The 20358-nt window shown below is 34.0% G+C and overlaps 1 protein-coding gene and 1 long non-coding RNA gene across 4 annotated transcripts; both read right to left on the reverse strand.

Annotated features, from left to right (window-relative positions):
* Positions 1-687: 687 nt before the first annotated feature.
* Positions 688-2056, reverse strand: LOC113496132. The gene is made up of 2 exons (XR_003400788.1): positions 1545-2056; positions 688-1256 (listed from the first exon to the last, which is right to left on the reverse strand). It is a non-coding gene; the product is annotated as an uncharacterized LOC113496132 (long non-coding RNA).
* A 382-nt stretch (positions 2057-2438) lies between these two features.
* LOC113495752 lies at positions 2439-19176 on the reverse strand. Of its 3 annotated transcripts, none has more exons than XR_003400753.1 (5): positions 14954-19176; positions 14518-14643; positions 9267-9800; positions 8718-8967; positions 3997-4130 (listed from the first exon to the last, which is right to left on the reverse strand). XR_003400753.1 is itself a non-coding variant. In XM_026874665.1 (3 exons), exons 1-3 carry the CDS (start codon positions 3866-3868, stop codon positions 2623-2625), a joined length of 321 nt encoding a protein of 106 aa, XP_026730466.1. In that variant the 5' UTR covers positions 3869-3985; the 3' UTR covers positions 2439-2622. The 3 variants fall into 3 exon arrangements, 1 of the variants encoding a protein (XP_026730466.1); XR_003400754.1 differs by lacking the exon at positions 3997-4130 and adding an exon at positions 5508-7022; XM_026874665.1 differs by lacking the exons at positions 3997-4130; positions 8718-8967; positions 9267-9800; positions 14518-14643; positions 14954-19176 and adding exons at positions 2439-2701; positions 3514-3706; positions 3820-3985.
* Positions 19177-20358: the final 1182 nt, after the last annotated feature.

The raw sequence follows: 20358 nt of genomic DNA on the forward strand, positions 1-20358 counted from the left end.
GTCCATTTTCAACTTGACTTAGCTTCAGGGCTGATTAGAATAGCTCAAAGTCTCTTCTTTCACCCCTAATGGAGTGGGAAGCGTCTTTCATATCTTCTATATTTAATTTTTATTTATTAAGGGGCATTTATCTACATCGACATGATAGCCCCAAGCGTTGCCTAAACTAAATTACTTCTTTATTAATTTATAAATTAAGGAAGTGGCAAGGGCGCAAAATATTTTCAATAATTGTTTTTGCTGCATCAGATGTTGGCTCTGCTACTTTTTTTATATTCACTATATATATATATATATATATATATATACATATATATATATATATACGTATATATATGTATATATACGTATATAATATCAATGTTTCCCTCCTACTCTCTCATATCTTGAATTTCAGATTTTCTTTATATTGGTAATAACGTTCCATTTTTTGCTCGGTAGTACTTTGTTGGTGGATGACAATGCTTATTATCTATTTCCACAATCTTTTTATTAGAGTTCAGTTTAAGTTTCGCTTTACAAAGACTTGTGCAGCTTCTTTTCGAACAAGCCCAGCGGTATAGGGTAAGGTCGCCTTAGTCGTACCAGTTCAAGGAAAATAGCTATAATTTATATTGTAATATAAATAAAAGAAAAATCTTTGCATATATAAATACTTCATTTATTAACGAATCAACAAAGACTAACAAGACATATAAAAATCTTTTAATAAAATGTTTTTTATAGGTTTTACAAAAACCTTCCTTCGGTACGACTTAGGCAACCGGTTGCCTTAATCGTACCACCCATAGCCTAAGTCGTACTTAGAGTAAACATATATCTTTCCAACTAGAATTCTAAGGACAATTAAAAAACTGCGTAGACTTATATGCTACGAGACCAGTTTCAGTCTTACTTATAAATATAACAATAAAAAAACGTTAGTAGTAGTTTCGTAATAATGAGTACCTTTGGGAAATAAAACTATCATTTTTAAAATGCATATATCACAAATGTAATTTTTAGTTTTAATTTCGAGATCTGCACATAAATCATGTACCCATCCTTTGCATTTAATACATAGGGTCATATTTTCTTTGCGATCTTGTTTAGTGTTGTTAGTTTGCACAACCAATTTTCTTTAGCATCTAGTTTCTTATCTTTGTTAGATTTTCTGTCTATCTTTCTTTTTTTATTTGTGAATTGTGTTCCTTTTTGTGTTCATCTATGTCATCTTGCTTCCAAGAGTTATAAATTTTCTTTGCCATATTGATCACCTAAAGGAAAAAAAAAATAGCAAAAAATATCTCTGTAACACCTAAGTCGTACCGGTACGAATTAGGAAGTTTATGCAGGTACGAGTTAGGCAGCGGGGTGTACAAAGTTAAAAACCAAAATTAAAAACATAACCTAGAAACCGTTTACCATTTAACCTAGCTCATATCAACCAGAAAACACTATAAAAACAGACATGAATCAAAAAAATATTCGTTTCAACACAATCTTTTGTGAAATTGCTTATGAATGACGTAACAAAATTAGTGAAAACTGTGCAAAAAACTTACTTTTTCATTATTTTTTGATCGCGAATTCCGGCAACCCACCACGTGTTGCTGTTTACCCGTGGTACTTAGTAGAACCATATTGCACTGTTAGATGCCACCTTTTCATGACGGGTGCGCAGATATCGACGTGGTACGACTTAAGCGCTGGTACGACTAAAGGTACTTTACCCTACACCTGTTTTTGCAAACGTATAACCACCGATGAAAATCAAGTCCTTCCCTTTCTGTGATTTTATTATTTCGTATGGGTATTTTTCTGGAAAAGAATTGGGTTTTAAATTAGGCTAATTTAATTTTCAAAACCTGTTATTTCTATTTTAAGCTCATGAGATTTCAAGCGTTATTTATATATATATACAGCGCCATTCTTACTACTTCAAGACTGCATGAATAGGCCACTACTTCAATGGACTGGCTACTAAACTACACTAACCACTATACCAAGAGGCGAGTCAAATATATTACGAACAAATAAAATGAGAACATAACATAATTATATACTATTATAATAATTCGACTGCACGGATAGCCGAGTGGTTGAGGTCACCACGCCAAACCCACTGGGCACGACGTGTCGCGGGTTCGATCCTCGCGTAGGACAAGCATTTGTGCGCATTCACGTATGCTTGTTCTAATTCTGGGTGTCTTGTGCATGTGACTTGTATATTTGTACAACGCAAGGATTAAATTTCTTAATGCGGGAGTCGTCTTTACTTTAAAAGAAAAAAAGGAAAATTTTACAACTTTTATTACGCATTTGTAAAAAAAAACTGGCAAATTCATTCAAACATTTATTTCATATTTAAGAACATATAACAACCTAACTTTTCAAAAAGCTAACCCGCGATGCAAATGATTACAATTGATAGAGGTTCATAAAAAAAATCATTGAGATGCTTTACTCTAACAATTATTGGTTTTATTGCTTTCGCTTAGCCAAATACATTCTCCTGATGGTAAAATTATGAACTTTCGAAGTGGATGTATGTGTTCCCCTACGACATCAACTATATTTCGATCGCTGTCTAACTTTAATCTCACTTTACATTCAGGATACTTGGTAGAACAATACCAAGTATTAGTCGTTGATTTTGCGAATGTAAAACCTTGATACATTATCAAATCTTTCCCTCGACGCGATTTTACTATCTGGTAACCTGAAAAGCAAATACCAAGGTGACGTTAATTAAATAATAATAATTGGAAAATTAATGCTATAAGTCTCAATGATACTAAACCTGATAGTATCATTGAGACTTATGGCATTAATTTTAGAAACAAAAAATCAAGATCTAATATATAAATTGTTTGAGAACGGTTTACACGATTCTTTATCGGGATCGCATGACTAGTGTCCGTAGCTCGACCCTGCTGATGCGTTAGCTCAAGATTAAGGACATTGGATATTGGATCAAAAATAGTCCGTGATATCGCGAGATCCCGATAAACAGGAGGGAATAAAATTTTTTAAAAAATACAAATCAACCTCACCAAAGTTTATATAATAAAAATATGTTACCTCAATGGACGTGTTTACTTAATTTTGATTTTAACAAAAAAAACACGCACTTTGATTTTTGACTTCAATACATATCCGAGTATCCCGGCCTTAAAAATGTCATAAATGCCGCATAAATTTGAATCAATAACCCTTTGCTTATCACTTGTTACTCTTTTTGATATAATATATCCTCAAACAGTTTCAGGTAAGGGTGGATCTTTGAAGAGCTACTTTCATGCATGGTACCATGGTAATGTCTTGACAGGTAATGATTTTAAAAACACTTAATCCATCTATACAAATAGTTTAATAGGTATAATTTTATGTATGCGAACCTAACTACAACTTAATCACACCTCAAAAAGAGAATCTACACTATTCAAATACATTTGGTATACATAATATTTTTCAGACAATTTTATTCCGCATTAAAACCTATTACATCTCCCGGATGACGTGACTACGCACTTTCGAACTGGATGGTTATGTTCCACAGAGGCTTCGATGATTCTTCCTAAAGGTTTATTCAGTTTCAACTTAGCTTTGCAATCAGTATGGGTAGAGCATACCCAAGTAGCCACCGTCCTATGTGATTTGGCATAAGTATTGCCTCGATACAGAATTAGGCTTTTCCCCTTCTGCGACTGAACAATCTTGTACCCTGAAACAAAATGAAAAAAGTTTTATATTCAAAACAGTTCAGCGAACCAAACGCTTCTAGAAATGTAGCAATTGTGGGAACCTCTACATAGGGAAGAGCGACATCACGCTTACCTGAATTGTAAAGGTTAACAGGGACTTTAGCACCAAACAGGAATACCATATCTAGTCCTTTCAACGGACTTCAAAAAGACGGTTCTCTATTCGTCGGTATGTTTTGTTTATTACCTCAAAACTTCGGACTGGATGCACCAATTATGTTGATTCTTTTTTCATTTAGTGTGATATAACTGTCATTTGGTCCCATAAAATTTCATCAAGTTTGGCTCAGATAAGAAGTGGGTTGTATGTTTTTGTTGTTACAACAATATCATAAGGAGAGGTGTTTTACTTATACATATCTGTTACTCCGTCTTTTCTCTCACCTAGATCGTTTGAACACAAAAGTGTATCGTATTATCATAATACCTCCAAACACGTTATGCAGACAAAAACTAGAACTAAAATGACATCCACCACAAAGTGCATAAATTAGTTTTATTTCTTAAACTTAAGAAACAAGTTTATATTGAAATTAAACGTGATTCATCGAAATCTTTCAAAGCTATTTATAGTTACTGCAACTCAACTATGTGGCGCTATAATGTTCGACAGATCGACTTTCATTATTCAAATTTAAATGTGATAATGACACACAAATGACAGCTGTATTAATTCACAGTGTCAATGGTTCTACTCGAGTTACAAACACATGGCACAGTGCGCAAAGATGGGTTAAATTTACCCTATTTGTCTCCTATTCACACTCGTACATATTTGCCGTCAACTAGTAAGTACTTTCTGGGAGGATGGGGATGTACGTTGTATATCTTTACTATTTTCCCATCACGGTCCAGTTTCACTTTCGCTTTGCAAGAGGAATTCTTTGTAGAACAAACCCAAGAGTAACCAGCCGAGTTCTTTGAGAAAGTGTAACCACCGACCATGATCAGCTGCTTGCCCATTTGCGACGGCACGAACTTGTACTCGATTTGAGCTAAAATTAATTGGTATTTTTTCTATCAATAATATACACAATGCAGTTTAATATTAATGGAATCTCCTCACCACCACACCACTCCGTAGTATTACCGTCAGACGAACCAAAAGGGAATAAAAGTAAAATTTGACACTGCTTACATGTGTTTTAACAGTATCAAAATTTAAACAAAAGCAACTACGTCCCTCAATTTTATTATTCAGATGATACATTATTTGTACGAGCTAAATACAACGTTAGAAGAAACGATTCAATGAACAAGTTTAAATATTTAAACACGATAAAAAAATATCAATAATAATACATATTTATTATGATTTACCAGTATAAAACAAGAAATTTTTACATTAGAACAGGGTAAAGGCACTTCAATAATTAATCTCTAATCTAAATGAGGTTTTATATCAAATTCAGTCTACCAACTTGTCATACCGAAATTTCTAACATATTTAACGTCCATAAGGGATAAGCAGAATATAAAAACTCACTTTAATAAAAATAATAAATCATTTTATTTTCAGGCTACTAAGGCCCATAGACAAATACCTTACAGACTAACATAGATATTTATACAATAGTTATTAGTATATACTAGCTTTTCGCCCGCGGCTTCGCCCGCGTCGATGTCAGTTATATCGCGTTTCCAAGAGAATTCTTCAAAAGTCCGGGATAAAAACTATCCTATGTTCTTTCTCAAGGTCAACTCCATGTCTGTACCAAATTTCATTAAAATCAGTTCAGTCGTTTAGACGTGAAAGCGTAACAGGCAGACAGATAGAGTTACTTTCGCATTTATAATATTAGTAGGGATAGCTTAAAATTAAGTTAGTCATCTTCCTTGAACTACGTCTTAGTGCGTTCTGGTGGAACTTGTTCGCGGAAGCGGCGGAACACCCCGTTTCTTGTGAAGGTTTTCATTTTAACTATGGAACTCAAACGAGTAAACATTTATTTTAAAAACACAACACAACGGCAAGTATTTTAGGACCAAATCCATATTTACAAGAAAAGTTCGTAAAGAGTACCTGCCTATTGTACACTTTTCGCTTTAAAACGAGTTTTTCTAATCTTACATCCAACCACCTAAATGTTATTTATTAATTCTAGTAGTAACAAAAGTATCACATAGATATTGTGTTCAGCGCTTGAAGACAATTTATTTTTCTTTGAAAGCTAATGAAGGATTTATACGTGCTAATTAGAGGCAAACATCTGCGGCCAGTTCCCGGGCGATCAATATAAGATGCTGCTCTAGCTCGGAGTCAGAAATTTAGGCAGTCGATAAACCACCGTTAACTCTGATTATATCACTCAAATGTATTGAAGTGACATCAACAACAAAATGATAAAAAGGAATGTCCTCATATTTGAAGTTTTCTATTCGCACACGCTTATGCGATGTAGCATTGTCCCTATGACCTTATTATATTCGAACTATCGTTCCACATGCCATTGTCATGAAGCCTCTCGGGGGGTGAGTGTGATGGTTATTGAGCGCTATAATTTTTCCTGCAGCATTCAGCTTGAGACTCGCCTTGCAGTTATTCATCCTGGATGAACATACCCAATTCGTAGTCTTCTTCGAAAACGTGTATCCATCGACCAGCAACATGATTCTCCCTTTCTGGGATACCACTTGCTCATATGGTATTTCTGGAACAAAAAGCTTTTATTGCTGATAGCAGCCTTTATTGTTATAGTAAGATAAGGGATATTTTAGGTTAAGCGATTTTGTAAATGTTGTGACGATCGGCCATAAAATAAAATCATCATTGTACTGTTAGCAGCAATATATTTTATAGTACTATAGTAACAGATACACAAACAGATTACTTACGAGTGAGGCTAAGAACAACTCATTCAGAAATATATATACTTTAACGGAGCAAACAGATCATAAATGCTTCCTCTCAGGCAAAAACGAAATAAGAACAGTCCTCGAGAAGGTCTTATTGTTTCAGAGGCCATTCATTTTGAGAACTTAACAATCACATAATAGCAAAAAGAACATTTGGTATATTTTTTTTAAATGAGACTGCTCATTTTATTTTAATATAATGTCCTGAAGTGGTCATCAAGTAGTTTGGTGGGGCGTGGTGGTGGTCATCGTTCATAGCTGTAATAGTCCCGTACTTCTCAAGTTTTACCCTAGCCTTGCATCCGATGGATCGTTGAGAGCAATAGTAAAGCCGAGTATCATTTTTTTGCCAATAAGTGTATTTATTCACCATCAGTAACATCTTCCCTTTTGTGGAGGGGATAAACGTATATTTCATACCTGGGGACAACACTTGGGATAGTAATTTCACTTTATGTTTTAAACTAGATGAATGTAATAATTAATTATTACAATAAGATATTGTTATAGGACAACAAAGTATGTATTATATATACTAAGGAAAAATACTAGAATCTTAATATTTTGCAAAATTAATCATGAAATAAAATTCTAAGTCGGAAAAATACTTGTATATTTACAATCGGTCACCGTAACCCAAATATATATTGATTTCACGTACATTTTGTATCTAAAGTAATAAGTATATTAAGTATTACAAATATTTTATACTAATCACCAAATCACTCTCAGCATATGGTATATTAAGTCATAAGCTAAGCAGAGATGTTCATGTATCTGTTGTAAAAAGACAGAAATACTAATAAAGTCCACGTTAGAAGTTAAATATCAAAAACCAAGTTCCTCAATCTGAAGGCACATAAAAACCGCATATTTAACAAATATAGTAATACTATGTTGATATGAAACACGAACACTTGCGATTATGAAAAGTGAAGTTGAAGGAATTCGAGAAGGACGAAATAACAGAAAGCAATCATTCAAGAAACTGAACACAGAGTGGAAAAAGTGAAGAAGAAACAGGAAAAAGTAAACGATGACGGCAAAATACGGAGAAAAAACAAATAAAATCCTACTATAGAATACCACTAGCAATACATACCAATTAAGTAAATGCTCAATGACCAGTTAATTAAAATAAAATTAATATTAAAAATAAACGAACAATTACATAAATAAAATCAAGACACCGTTGAACTGTCCTCCCAAAATTGGATAATAGCATCCTGTTGCAGCCGTCGCAAATTGCAAGTAACCATAACCTCGCGGGTAGATGCCAAAATTCGTGACAATACAAAATCGATTTAGACATAATTTACTGGTTATGCTATAACAAAGAGTCGCAAAAGTTGACTTCCTGATGACACGTCACACATATTTTAGGTAGTCCGAACATTGATTTCCGTTATTTTGTCTCGTGTACCGAATTATGTTTTTGTCATCTATAGAAATTGTTTTGCGATATCAGGAAAAGTTAAAATCATCGTACGGCGTTAAAGACGTGAGAGACGAGACGCATTACATGGCTTTGAAGTTCTGGTAGGACCAGGTTAAGGCTAAATCCTTACTTAACGGGATATATACAGGTGCATTTCTACCATAATTATAATTTTTATGTAAATTTATTAAAACCTGTGGTTAATCCATGATTTTCTCACTAACTTATTGACACAAAATATAAGGTCAATACGTGAATACAAATAAGTTTAGTTCTAATAAATATTTTTACGTAAATACTGTACAGCTCTTAAGAAGTGGATTTCTTCCGAAATTCCCAATCGCCTATTTCACCGATCGACTTATTAAGTCGTGATATAAAAAATAACACATAATTATCAGGAAAAATCAATCATCTCACGGATGATAGTTAACAAATAAAAAGCGAAGCGTACATCTAATATCTATCTCTCCTAATCTTACCCATCTTAAAATAGACAAGCTACCTTGAATAAAATAGAACCCATATTTCCAAGGGCCGGACCACTAAATCTTAAACTATGTGTTTGACTAATTTCAGTTGTGGAAGTGCGACAGCGCATTACACGATATAAAACGGTGACCCTCTTACGCAACTACAATGTTCATACTTAAGAGCTGGTGGGACTTATTACGTACCCTTATCAGGACAGTTTAACATAATTCCCTTTAGGCATCATTAAATACTGAGGGGGCGGATGCATATGCTCGATCTGTGATATCGGGAGTATTCTCCCCAAACTGTCGAGCTTTATCTTAGCCTTGCAGCCAGAGTCCTTTTTGGAGCAATAGTAGTTCGCAGACCAATGTTGCTGTGAATATGTGTATCCTTCGTACATTAGCAAGAACTTCCCACGTTTCGTTGGTATCATTTTGTATCCCAAATTAGCTGAAAACATTAATTTCAGAGCCATCAGTCTTATTTCCAAACCGAAACCAATTCAGGACTAAAAATCTTTTTTGTTCAGATCTACAAAGAATAAAACAAAATATTTTTTTATTCATATTCTAAATATATTTTTCTTTAAAAAAAAAACACAGTAAAACTTACAAGTTATAATATATCTGATACTACATAGGTAGGTATAATTTTCGTATGCGCAAATGACCAATAAAAATCAGTCTAAAAATTTACACCAGTGGTAACTTCCAAACTTACAAAGTCGTTGTGACCAGCAAACGACTTACCTCTAATTTCCGATTATTATTTATTCCAACATAGTCATCAATCAAGCCTGAGATTGGGACAGTATTTTGGTCAATCGTTCACAGTTCAAATTCGATTCGACAAAAGGTCTAATCCAATAGCTTTCCTAGCATATTAATCGATGTAAATACGATGTATTAGACCCAAATGGTTAATGTAAAATCGGTGCTGCTCGCCAGTTCTTGGTTAAAACTTGGTTTGAGACGCTCCCCCGTTTAGATCTAGAGATCGAAGACCCCAGTACGACGTCGTAGTAAAAGGATAGAAAACTGGATATCTACATCAAACTTTGACATAATCTCCATGAGGCAAAACCACGTATTGCGGAGGGTCATGAAAATGAATAGTGACTGATGCAGAGTTCACAGACCCGTCTTTATCCAACTTGACCCTCGCTTTACATCCAGCATCCTTCTTACTACAATAGTAGTTCCTGGTCAAATTCTTCTGCGAATATGTGTACCCATTGAGCATCAAAAGCTTTTTTCCTCTAGGCGTCGGTATCATGGTGTATTCTGAAATATATAAAAAGTATAAAAACACGCCGTCTTATGTAATTTGGGAAACATTTTAAACACTTGTACGGATTGATCATAATCGAGAACCATTGAGAGTTCAGGTAAATGTGTACCTATTCATTATAAGTGAACCAAGAGCGCAAGTGCATTTATAAATTATACACCATTGAAAATAATAATAATTTTATTAGAATCTAGTAAAAATATATAAAGCTCTAAGCAAATAGAATGTTACAAAAAAGTAATCGTTTTCAACTTAAGGCGATAACGGCGACAAGATAATACTAACATTTCCAAAACCCTTAACAATTAATAATAATTAGATTTATCTCATAATAATTGATCTATTCATAATTTAATGGCGTTACTCAAGGACTACGCCCATAAGTATAAATATTAAACAATAATGTAAATAACACTAGGAATGTATGTATAATATATTCTCGTGAGATTGCAAATGCATGCCTGAGGGCCTACAACAACCGCTTAAAGTAATTAAGAGGAAATAACAGTTACAGAAGAGAGACGCCACTCTAGGCAGTGTAGAGCGCTGTCACGCTTCAACAACAGCCATAACATTACTCCGAGAGGTTGCGGTGAGCTCCATGGTCCCCCGGTACACGAGAAAATAACACCCCGATAGTTTTGCCGGTAGATATCCGGTAGGCTACCTGCTCAGGGCATACTAACAATACTAGCTTATCTCAAAATGTTCTAATTCTAGGCAAATGCCTTGTATAAATAAAACTATCTATCGAGGGCTCAGTTTAAGACGAGGTTTACAGCCATATTTAAGAACGAAACTTACCCAAGTGACGTTTTAAATTTCCAGTTGACTGTGACAAAGTCAGGATAGCACTCAGCTCAGTATCGCTTTTGAATATGACCGTTAATTGCTGATTAACATTGAGTAAGGAAGACCTAGTTTCCACAGAAACGGTACGGTAAGTAACGTGCTTGCTTTCATTAATTGGCGATTGCCGAAGTGGCCATGTCACTTCTGACGCCCGTTTTGCTTTTGTCATGCGTTGAACTGCAAGCACTCGTAACCATGCATATGACGTCAGCTTTTTTGACCAAAATAAGTTTTAAACCCAGTCAAGTCAGTTATTTTGTAGTTACTTTGCTCCTACCATGGCTGACGCTTTATACTGAATACCCAATGTTACTCAGCCATGAAATTGTAATAAACTACTAAGATTCATTATACAGAGTTATAACACGTCTATATCGAAGTCTATAAATGATTTCTTACCTAAAACAAAATTAATAACATTTTGCTTGAATGATTGTCATACCTAATTCAATATTCTAAACATACAGCGTGTTACAGACAGTTGCCATGTATGTATGCGTACCTAGTAGGTACCTACCAGTACCCAAGAATATAAGATGTTCAGATTCTGGGAAAAAAATCTAACAACCTTTTAATTGGAAGTTTCTGTAACACGCTAAACAATTTAATGATTAATTCACATCAATAATAATAATATAATAATATGCATTTATTTTCTCTTCCACAAAGGTGTCTTACATCTACACTTAATTAAAATTATTTGTTAGACTCAGCCTTTGTGGGAGACTGGTATCTGCACTAAGAAACCCTGTCACACAGATTACCAGGCCTCCCCATTAGACAGCGAAAACATTTCATAGGACCTTTGTTACTATTTTAGTTTTTAAAATAATATTTAACTTTTATACAAAAGAAAAAGAAAAAAGAAGATATATATGTGTATGTGTTGTGAGTATGTGTGTGTGTGCGTGTTTGTGTGGTGTGTGAGTGTGTGAGTGTCTGTGTGTCTGTGTGGTGTGTGTGTGTGTGTGTGTGTGTGTGTGTGTGTGTGTGTGTGTGTGTGGTGTGTGTGTGTGTGTGTGTGTGTTAGTTTATACAGTTATTTTGGTATGGTTAAAAGGTTTTCTGTGTCATCGTAGTTACATGATAATAGATAAGAAGTGAGAGTTTGCTTGCACTTTAATTTAGTCATAGGGTATATATTTAATATTGAGTTCATTATGTTATACAAATATGATCCAAGAAAAATGTGATGGCGATGCGAAAGTTCATACTTGCATAGTTTAGTTGTACATACTTTTGATTTTTTACGTTTATGCGTATTTAAGTTAGGGTTGTAAGTCTGAGATGAGTGTTTTCGTAACACAGTATGCAAGATAAAAAGTTGACGGACTGTTAGAACTTTGCACTTTTCGTATAATTTTTCAGTGGGGTATAGAAACGGTAAGGAATAAGCTGTTTTAAGTATAGCTCTTTGTGCGCGTTCAACTTTGATCATAGATGTCTTGTGTGATCCACCCCACGCCGTAATGCAATATGTTATAACTGATTGGCATAGCGCAAATTATACCGATTTGACAACCTTCGCATCAGCAACATGTTGTAGGTTCTTAAATATATAAATAAGCTTTCTTATTCTCTTAGCTAGCAGTTCTATATGCGCACTAAAGTTTAGGTTTTTGTCAATTATAATACCAAGGTATTTAATGGAATCGACCTTTTGGATATTTGGACAAGAGCAGGAAGCGTGGGTGTGGTTGCATGAGTGGTGTATTATGTTGAGAGATGTGATGTTAGTATGGTGTGAGTTTGCTGGAGAAAAAGTAATGTATTTAGTTTTGTCTGTGTTCAGAGTGAGTAAGTTATTATAGAGCCAAGTTGTTACTTTAGTGAATCCTATCTGTGCATAATTGTAGACCTCTTCCCAAGTATCACCGTAGAAAAGAAGTGCAGTGTCGTCCGCAAAGGTATATATACGGCCATTTCTGAGAGAGATTTTGCAGAGGTCGTTTATAAAGATTAAGAAGAGGGTAGGACCCAAAACACTACCCTGCGGAACGCCGATATTAACCGCACAATCATCACTCATCCATTTATCGACTACAACACGTTGAACTCTACCATTTAGGTAACAGTGAAATAACTTAAGTTGAGTACCACGAATTCCAAGGTGTTCCAGTTTATTCAGCAAGAGTGGTGCAGAGACTGTGTCAAATGCTTTGGCTAAATCAAGAAATATTGTTATAACTTTTTTCTTTTCCTCAAGTTTATGTACTATTGTGTCCGTGAGTTGATTTACGGCGTCGTTAGTCGATCTACCACTCCGAAATCCATATTGATTGTTTGATAGTAATTTGTTTGATTCTAGATATTTAATAAGTTGTTTGTTAATCACTTTTTCTAATATTTTGGATAATGTCGGCAATATTGAAATTGGGCGGTAGTTATTGACACAATCCCTACTACCACTCTTGTGAATCGGATGGATGAGTGATTTTTTCAAACTATTGGGAAACTCACCTGTATACAGACAACGGTTACATATATGTGCAATAGGATCTGATAATTGTTTGGCATATCTTTTTATTACATTACTAGGAATATCGTCACATCTCATTGAAGAGGAAGGTTTAAGACCAGTTATAATAGTTATGATCTCGTGAGCATCAGTCGGTAGTAGAGCTAGCGACGAGAGGCAAGGTTGAAAGGGAGTTTGGTTAGTGATAGGGTCAGAGTTAGGACGCAATATATTATCTGCTAATGACTTGCCTATACTAACAAAGAATGTGTTTATGTCGTTAATAGATTTAACTGGATTTTTTGTGTCTATTAACTCTATGGGCGACGTATTTACTTTGGTAGTGGAGGTGATAGTTTTTATGGTATTCCATAGTCTTTTTGTGTTGCCTTCACACTTTGCAAGCTCAGTTTTGTCATATTCTTGTTTAACCTTTTTTAGTATGTCATTACAGAAATTACGGTAACGCTTGTAGATGACTTGAGCATTAGTATCCTTTGGATGTTTTTTCGATTTGAGGTGCAAATTGTCTCGATTTCGCATGCAGCGCATTAAACCTGGCGTAATCCATGGCTTAATTATTCGCTTTCGCCTCGAAACATTAATGATTTTACTACTACTACTAATCGCAGTATTTAGCGTATTGAGAAAACAGCATGTGGCATCATTAGGGTTGTCTAACAGATATATACTATTAAAATCTATATTTCTAATTTTGACATCTAGAGCATTGTAATCAATGCGTTTGATTGTTTCTTTACGCCGATGTGGGGCTGGTTTAGTTAGGAGACTTAATATTACACTATAGTGGTCAGTTAATGTTGTGTGCGCTACTAAACATTTTACAGAAAGTTTAGTTTTTGTAATGACATGGTCAAGACATGTTAAGGTATGTGTAGGTATGTAATGTGCTGGAAGCAAGCCATGTGATGCTAAAAATTTTAGGAAAGGTTCCGTTCTACTATCTGAGGTGGATGAAGAAATATCTATATTTATGTCACCAGTAAGAAAAATATTTTTGTAGTGTTTAAGGCTAAGTAAAATATTATTCAAGGAATCCAAAAATTTAGAGATATTCCTTGTACTTGGGGGGCGATAAATGCCAAGCATAACTGTTTGAGTATTAATTTTAATTATTAAACAATTTGCATCCTCTATGGTGGGTTCGGTTATACTGAAACTGTGGGAAAGCTTGTAATAAAATAAAAACAATTAGAACATTCCCCCTCTTTGCAAGGGCTGTTTGAAGTGTTGTCTGAAGGTCTCGTGTATAATGTCATCTGTGCTACATTTGACGTACAGCCCACTTGACGTAGACCTATAGTTAGGGGGCGCATGGTTATGTTCCAGTTTAAAACTCGTAATTCTCCCATTATCATCAAACTTGACACTGGACTTACAACTCTTGTACTTTCTCGAACAGTAATAAGTGTTTTTAGCGCGGTTGTTCTCCGTAAACGTATATCCATTGACCATAAGCAACGTTTTACCGCGTATCGTTTGAATGAACTTGTAGTTTGATAAATCTGAAAATTATAAACCATCAGTACTGTGTATTTTGTGCAACAATTACACTGTCTAAGAAATTGAGAATTCGTGACAGAAAATTTGTTAAATTTATTTTTGTTAAACTACTATTACAAGCTTTTTTCTACAAATAAGGCAAAGTAGGAAACAAATGTATCTACTGTTAAGAAATAATACGACATTCCAAAAAACATTTTTAACGAAAATTACCAAAAATAAACAGAGTTTATTAATTTTATCAGTGACATTTTTAACAAAACAAGACTGAATGCGTTGAACTACATATAAGGTTTGACTAAAATAATGTACCTAATTACATTTCTAGATGCTGAGATGAGCTGAAATGTCCAATCGATAACCAATCAATATTGTACTGGCAAAATTATATCACATTCTATGTCATCTTCATCTATCTTGCAAGTAACTTTCAATCAGTTACATTCAGGGCGTCTTTTTGGGCTTAGTGCCCGTGATGGTAACGCTTCTGAATTTTGCACCTCCGTTTATCTATCATTATGCATGAACATCATATATCATGTATAGCACCACTAATAAATGCATCTTTTCATCTGCCAGCTTACACATGTCTGTTTTCGTCTCAGTTTTATAATACTGGTTTTTACACAGCTCTTACATAGATTCCTCCACACACTTCGAAAGCTGGTGGTCTGTGATTATGTCTATCTATGAAAAACACGACTCTTCCCTCTTCCGATAGTTTTAAACTACTTTTGCATTTCAAAGTACTTCTTTTAGAGCAGTAATACAAATTTGTAGAACGTCTGCGTAGTGAAAAAGTATATTTATTGAACATTAACAATGTTTTGCCATCATTAGTTCTAATAAATTTCACATCCAGGTCTGAAATTTTAAAGAATAATAAATTGATAAATTGATTGCCTTTATAAAATATAAGGTAATAAGGCTTGCTTGTGAATGCAAAAAAAGTTATCGTTAGGTAGTACGATTACTTTAGGGTAGCTAAAATAGGCTAACAATTATAAGACTAAACAATTTTTTTTTGTTTAGTGGCCAAGAATTTAAACTATTTTTTGAGCCTCAATAAATTAAATACTTCTGTCGAGATGAATTTAACAAACGTTCCCGTCGCATACACATAGACACCCTGCCTCAGAATAAGATTTCATGGACACACAAATAACACGTCACGGGCAGTAAGTTTGGAGAGGTAACCTCACAACTATCCGAGCAGTCAAGTTTAAGCGCACTGGTAAATCCGCAAGGGACATATGGTATGTTACAAATAAAACAAAGAGAAAAGATAAGAAATACTATTTATTATCAAAGTAGAAGTAAAGTAAAATTTTATCAAATTCTATACTCGTATGTACTTTCCATCATTAAGTTGCCGATAAACTGGTCTTCTATGATTATGATTCTGTACAACACTCAGTATACCTCCATATTCATTCAATCGAACCCTTGCAGGACAGTTCTTGGACTTGCTTGAGCAGTAGTAGTTAACTTTAGAACGACAGTGACCATAGAACGTGTAGCCATTGAGCAATAACAACGTATTCCCCCTGGTTGTTGTAATTAACTCGTACGGTGAGCCTGGAACAGAAAGGAACGTAGTTTTTGTATTGTTAAAATTTGAATACTACAAATGATGGTTAATAATATCCATTGAATAATCCGTAATGTACTTATGTATTCCCAACCGTCTTAATTGGTTGTCAAAATATTTTAATGCCCCATCTTTGTTTATCGATACTTGTCACAGGATCACAAGATCTATTTTAACAGGTTTCCTAGATATGAATATAGTAAACAGAGAAGGAAAGGCGAATTCAATCACTTTATTTCATTAGTATCGGAGGCACCTATCACCATCATCATCAGCTCGTCTCAGCCGACTGCTAGAAAGGCTGGGTTTCCACCAGAAAGGTGCGAAGGAAATGTGTTGTGCGAGGATGATTGCTGAGCCGGTTCCACCAGAGCTATGCTGACAGAGGCGAGGTAAATCAAGCGATTCTATTGGTCTATTACAAACACATCCCTCGCTACGCATCCTCGCACATCTCTGATGGAAACGCAGCCTTAGCCGACAGCTATCTCTCCCAGGGCACTAAACTAGATCTTCGGCTCTCATCAAGAATTGGCTATAGCGCAAAACAAATAAAAAGCTCACATTTATTCATATTTTTACGACGCTACGGTAAAATATGAACCAACGAGTTTTTCCTGGAAATTCCATATGCGTTTTCAGTTTGACACTGAAAATATATTTTTGAATTGTAAGTAATCTGACAAACATCCGACTTCATCATGATCGTCTACTTTAACAGAATTATATAAATAATACCAGCCTAAAGGAATGTCTCATTCATGGGCACATTCCTCTTCCCACGTCGTTATAATATTTTAAAATTAAAATGGTCACGATGTTTTTCCTCACCCTTGGTTATTCTGTGCAACAAATTTTGCATGAAAGAGTAACGAACCTCCATCCATACTTACTTCATGGTTATAATATTAGTAGGAATAAACTTTGAAAAAGGGACTTTAGAATTTGCCGGCGTTGGGATCGAACCGGCAAACTCGTGCGTACAAATCTTTCAACAACCATTATCCATGCCCGATAAGCTTGACAGTTGGCATCTAATAGGCACTTGAAGAATAAAAATATAAATTACGCGATCTTTTGAGTATACTGCTGTCAAATTAAACAACGATATTAAAACTAATGTTATGTAATAAAACGCAATATAAAAAATGGAATACTTCTTAAATGTTATAAAGTAAACAAGAATAACATTAAATATATTTATCTTACAGAGGCATAATGCATTGAAACGGAATGGTTGAGCATTGAAAATAGTTCAAATTTATAAAAAAAAATGGTATAGATTCGGACACACACACAAACACACAAAATAATGCAAGTAAGAAATAGGTACTTAATTGGTCTAGATCACAACTCACGACGAATACCTTACATATACCTAATCTAAATATTAAACTAGTAGACAAGTTAACATTAGAAAAACTTGATACTTTACATTCCATAACACGGATTGATTAACAATTAAAAACTAAATTCCTTCACCAACAATAGATTAGCTAAATTCATGGTCAGTCGTACAAATATAAATATTATTCACAATACAATAATAAAAATTACCAACAGTGAAATGTAACTTGTTGTATAGTACTTCTTGATATTTTTTATGTTAACAATTACTCTAAAGAAAGTTCAACTCATCGGAGCGCGCTTAAGTATGAGTGAGTCGTAGACAGCGATTGTTTATAATATTCTTTATTGTACACTTTATTATTTAAGCTTTCATTCGTGTGTCAGTAACACTAATAAAAGCTGTTAACAAGGGTCCATCGACAGCGCAAAGATGAGTAGTATTGTTTACAGTTTTACACTAAACTTTAACAAATTCCCCCGAAGACAATCGCACGTAATTAGGAGGTTCGTGGAAGTGTTCCCCGACATGTTCAACTACTCGCCCAAACTTATGCAGTTTCACTTTCGCCTTGCATCCCGAACTTCTCTTGGAGCAGTAATAAGTGTTACTACAATGATCTTGTGAAAATGTGTATTTGTTGACCATCAAGAGCTGTCTGCCTTTTCTTAATGGTATAAACATGTATTCATTCTCTGTAACACATCAATGTCAATATTAACGTAAAAGTCTTGCCGCTAAATAAACTCCACCCTGAAAAAGACAGGATCACAGGGTTTTTTGAAAGACGACTTCGCCAGGGGGCTTGAAAACCCCCTGGCGAAGTCCTCTTTATACCCCTAAAGTAAGACTTTTGCCGTTGTGGAAGCAAGACGTCGTAATATACAGCTTAAAGCGGTGTCTCGCTTCCACAACAGCAAATCTTAGTTCAAGCAGTGAAGGGAGATGCACAGATATACAGAATACGGTTATTGGTCGAAAAGGGATAAAACAAACACAAATTCAACAGAATCATTTTATTGTGATTTAATACGGTTTATATAAGATTTTTACTCGCGTGGCTTCATTATTTTATACCAATGCAGCAGTAGTAGAGTATGTGGCTTTTGATACAGTTGTTGATCGTGACATTAAATTAAGGTAAGGTAAATTTGTATTTAATTAAATAATATAATATTCACGCCTATAAATTGCTTAGCCTTCAAATCACGAACGAAGAATATTGGTTCTTTGTAAAGAGACTATTCTATAATACAGATTGCACACCAATGGTTTTTGTCAATGAGATCCCAAAAGACTCCAATTGCAGACGACCATAATAGGGATATTCTAAGATAAAAATATTTATTACCAACTCATTATTGCCTTTTGATCAGATTAAGTTCCATTGTACACAAGATATTGTGAATAGTGGTATCTACTAATAAGGGTCCTGAAAGTAATTAAGGTTGTTAATCATTGTATAATTCAATTAAATCAAGTATTTTAGCAAAACAATTTAATATATATTCAAAATCTAAGTACTAACAAAAATACACAACATTATATCACAATAACGGAGGTAGATTTATCCAAATGCAACATAAAAATAAAAATATATAAAATATTTAACAGAACAATTGACTGAACAATCATATTTCATTTTTATTAGTACAAAAAATCATCAAACACTAAAAATACCCTGTTTGTTTTTTAAATTACAACATTATATAAAACAAACACAACACATTTTTAAATAAAGAGATATCTTAAAATAGATTTACATCACAAGTTTTCATTTTACTTAAGCAAAAAATAGCAATTTTCTCTCAAGCCTAAGTTAGGCTAAGTTGTTGGCAACTAGACAAAAATAAATAAAAGACATTCTTCCTCTTTAATGTTTACAGAATTGTCTGACTATTACATGTTTCACAATAACAATACATATGAATATAAAAATACAAAACTATTGCTATATTATATATTAACATAAAAGATGCTATGCACAGTTTTCTTACATCCAAGATACCTAAAAACAAGAACGCCAAAGCATATTCAATATTGCATTGGATGTCTATCTAATAAAAAATAGACAGTTTTATATCACAATTACAGAGGTAGATATGTTCATATGCAAAATACACATATGCATTATTAAGAAGCACACACATAAAAGCATATCAAAAGTATTTGAATACCCTGTTTTCGTTTACATTGAAACATCACATTACACTATCACAAACTATTTATAAATAAAGAGTAATTTTAAAAATAGATTTCTGTTACAAGCATAAAACTGATCATATTCTTAAGCAGAAAATAACAATATGTATTGAGAAGAATGGCAAAGCAATTTAAAAACACCTGAAAAACATTTTTCCTTTACGTATTTTAGGTTGATCTACCTGGTGTCAGAATCTAAGCTACTGTCGGACGCAGAGGTGGTACACAATGCCTAGTACATATTAAAAAAAATGCTGGTATACAATTAAAAATAAACTTCAATAACTGTTACCTGTAATAATAATTATTCTCTTGCATTACTTTCAGGAAGGTATTCACCAATTGAGTATTTTGTTCATTGGCATGTGCTTCTACATGCATCTCAAATTCTGATTTGGATGTGAATGTTACTTTACAAGGAAAACAATATAGATCTCCTTGCTTGTTGTATGTATAATTGTACTTTGGTTGAAGACTGCTCAGCCTTCTAACATTGAAGAACATACCTAGAACAATTATTACTAGAGCATTTGAATAATTTTAAAAAATTATACTCAAATAATTACATTTAAAAAT

The sequence above is a fragment of the Trichoplusia ni genome, chromosome 7 (genome assembly GCF_003590095.1).
Source record: "Trichoplusia ni isolate ovarian cell line Hi5 chromosome 7, tn1, whole genome shotgun sequence".
Classification (NCBI taxonomy): Eukaryota; Metazoa; Arthropoda; class Insecta; order Lepidoptera; family Noctuidae; genus Trichoplusia; species Trichoplusia ni.

Bases quoted from the DNA above. Each gene is read 5' to 3' on its own strand.
- LOC113495752 (XM_026874665.1), bottom strand. From the start codon at position 3,868: ATGGTATTCCTGTTTGGTGCTAAAGTCCCTGTTAACCTTTACAATTCA. The intron at 3,707-3,819 runs GTAAGCGTGATG...ATTTTGTTTCAG, and splicing joins TGTTAACCTTTACAATTCAG to GGTACAAGATTGTTCAGTCG. The intron at 2,702-3,513 runs GTGCGTAGTCAC...TTTGCTTTTCAG, and splicing joins CATAACCATCCAGTTCGAAA to GTTACCAGATAGTAAAATCG.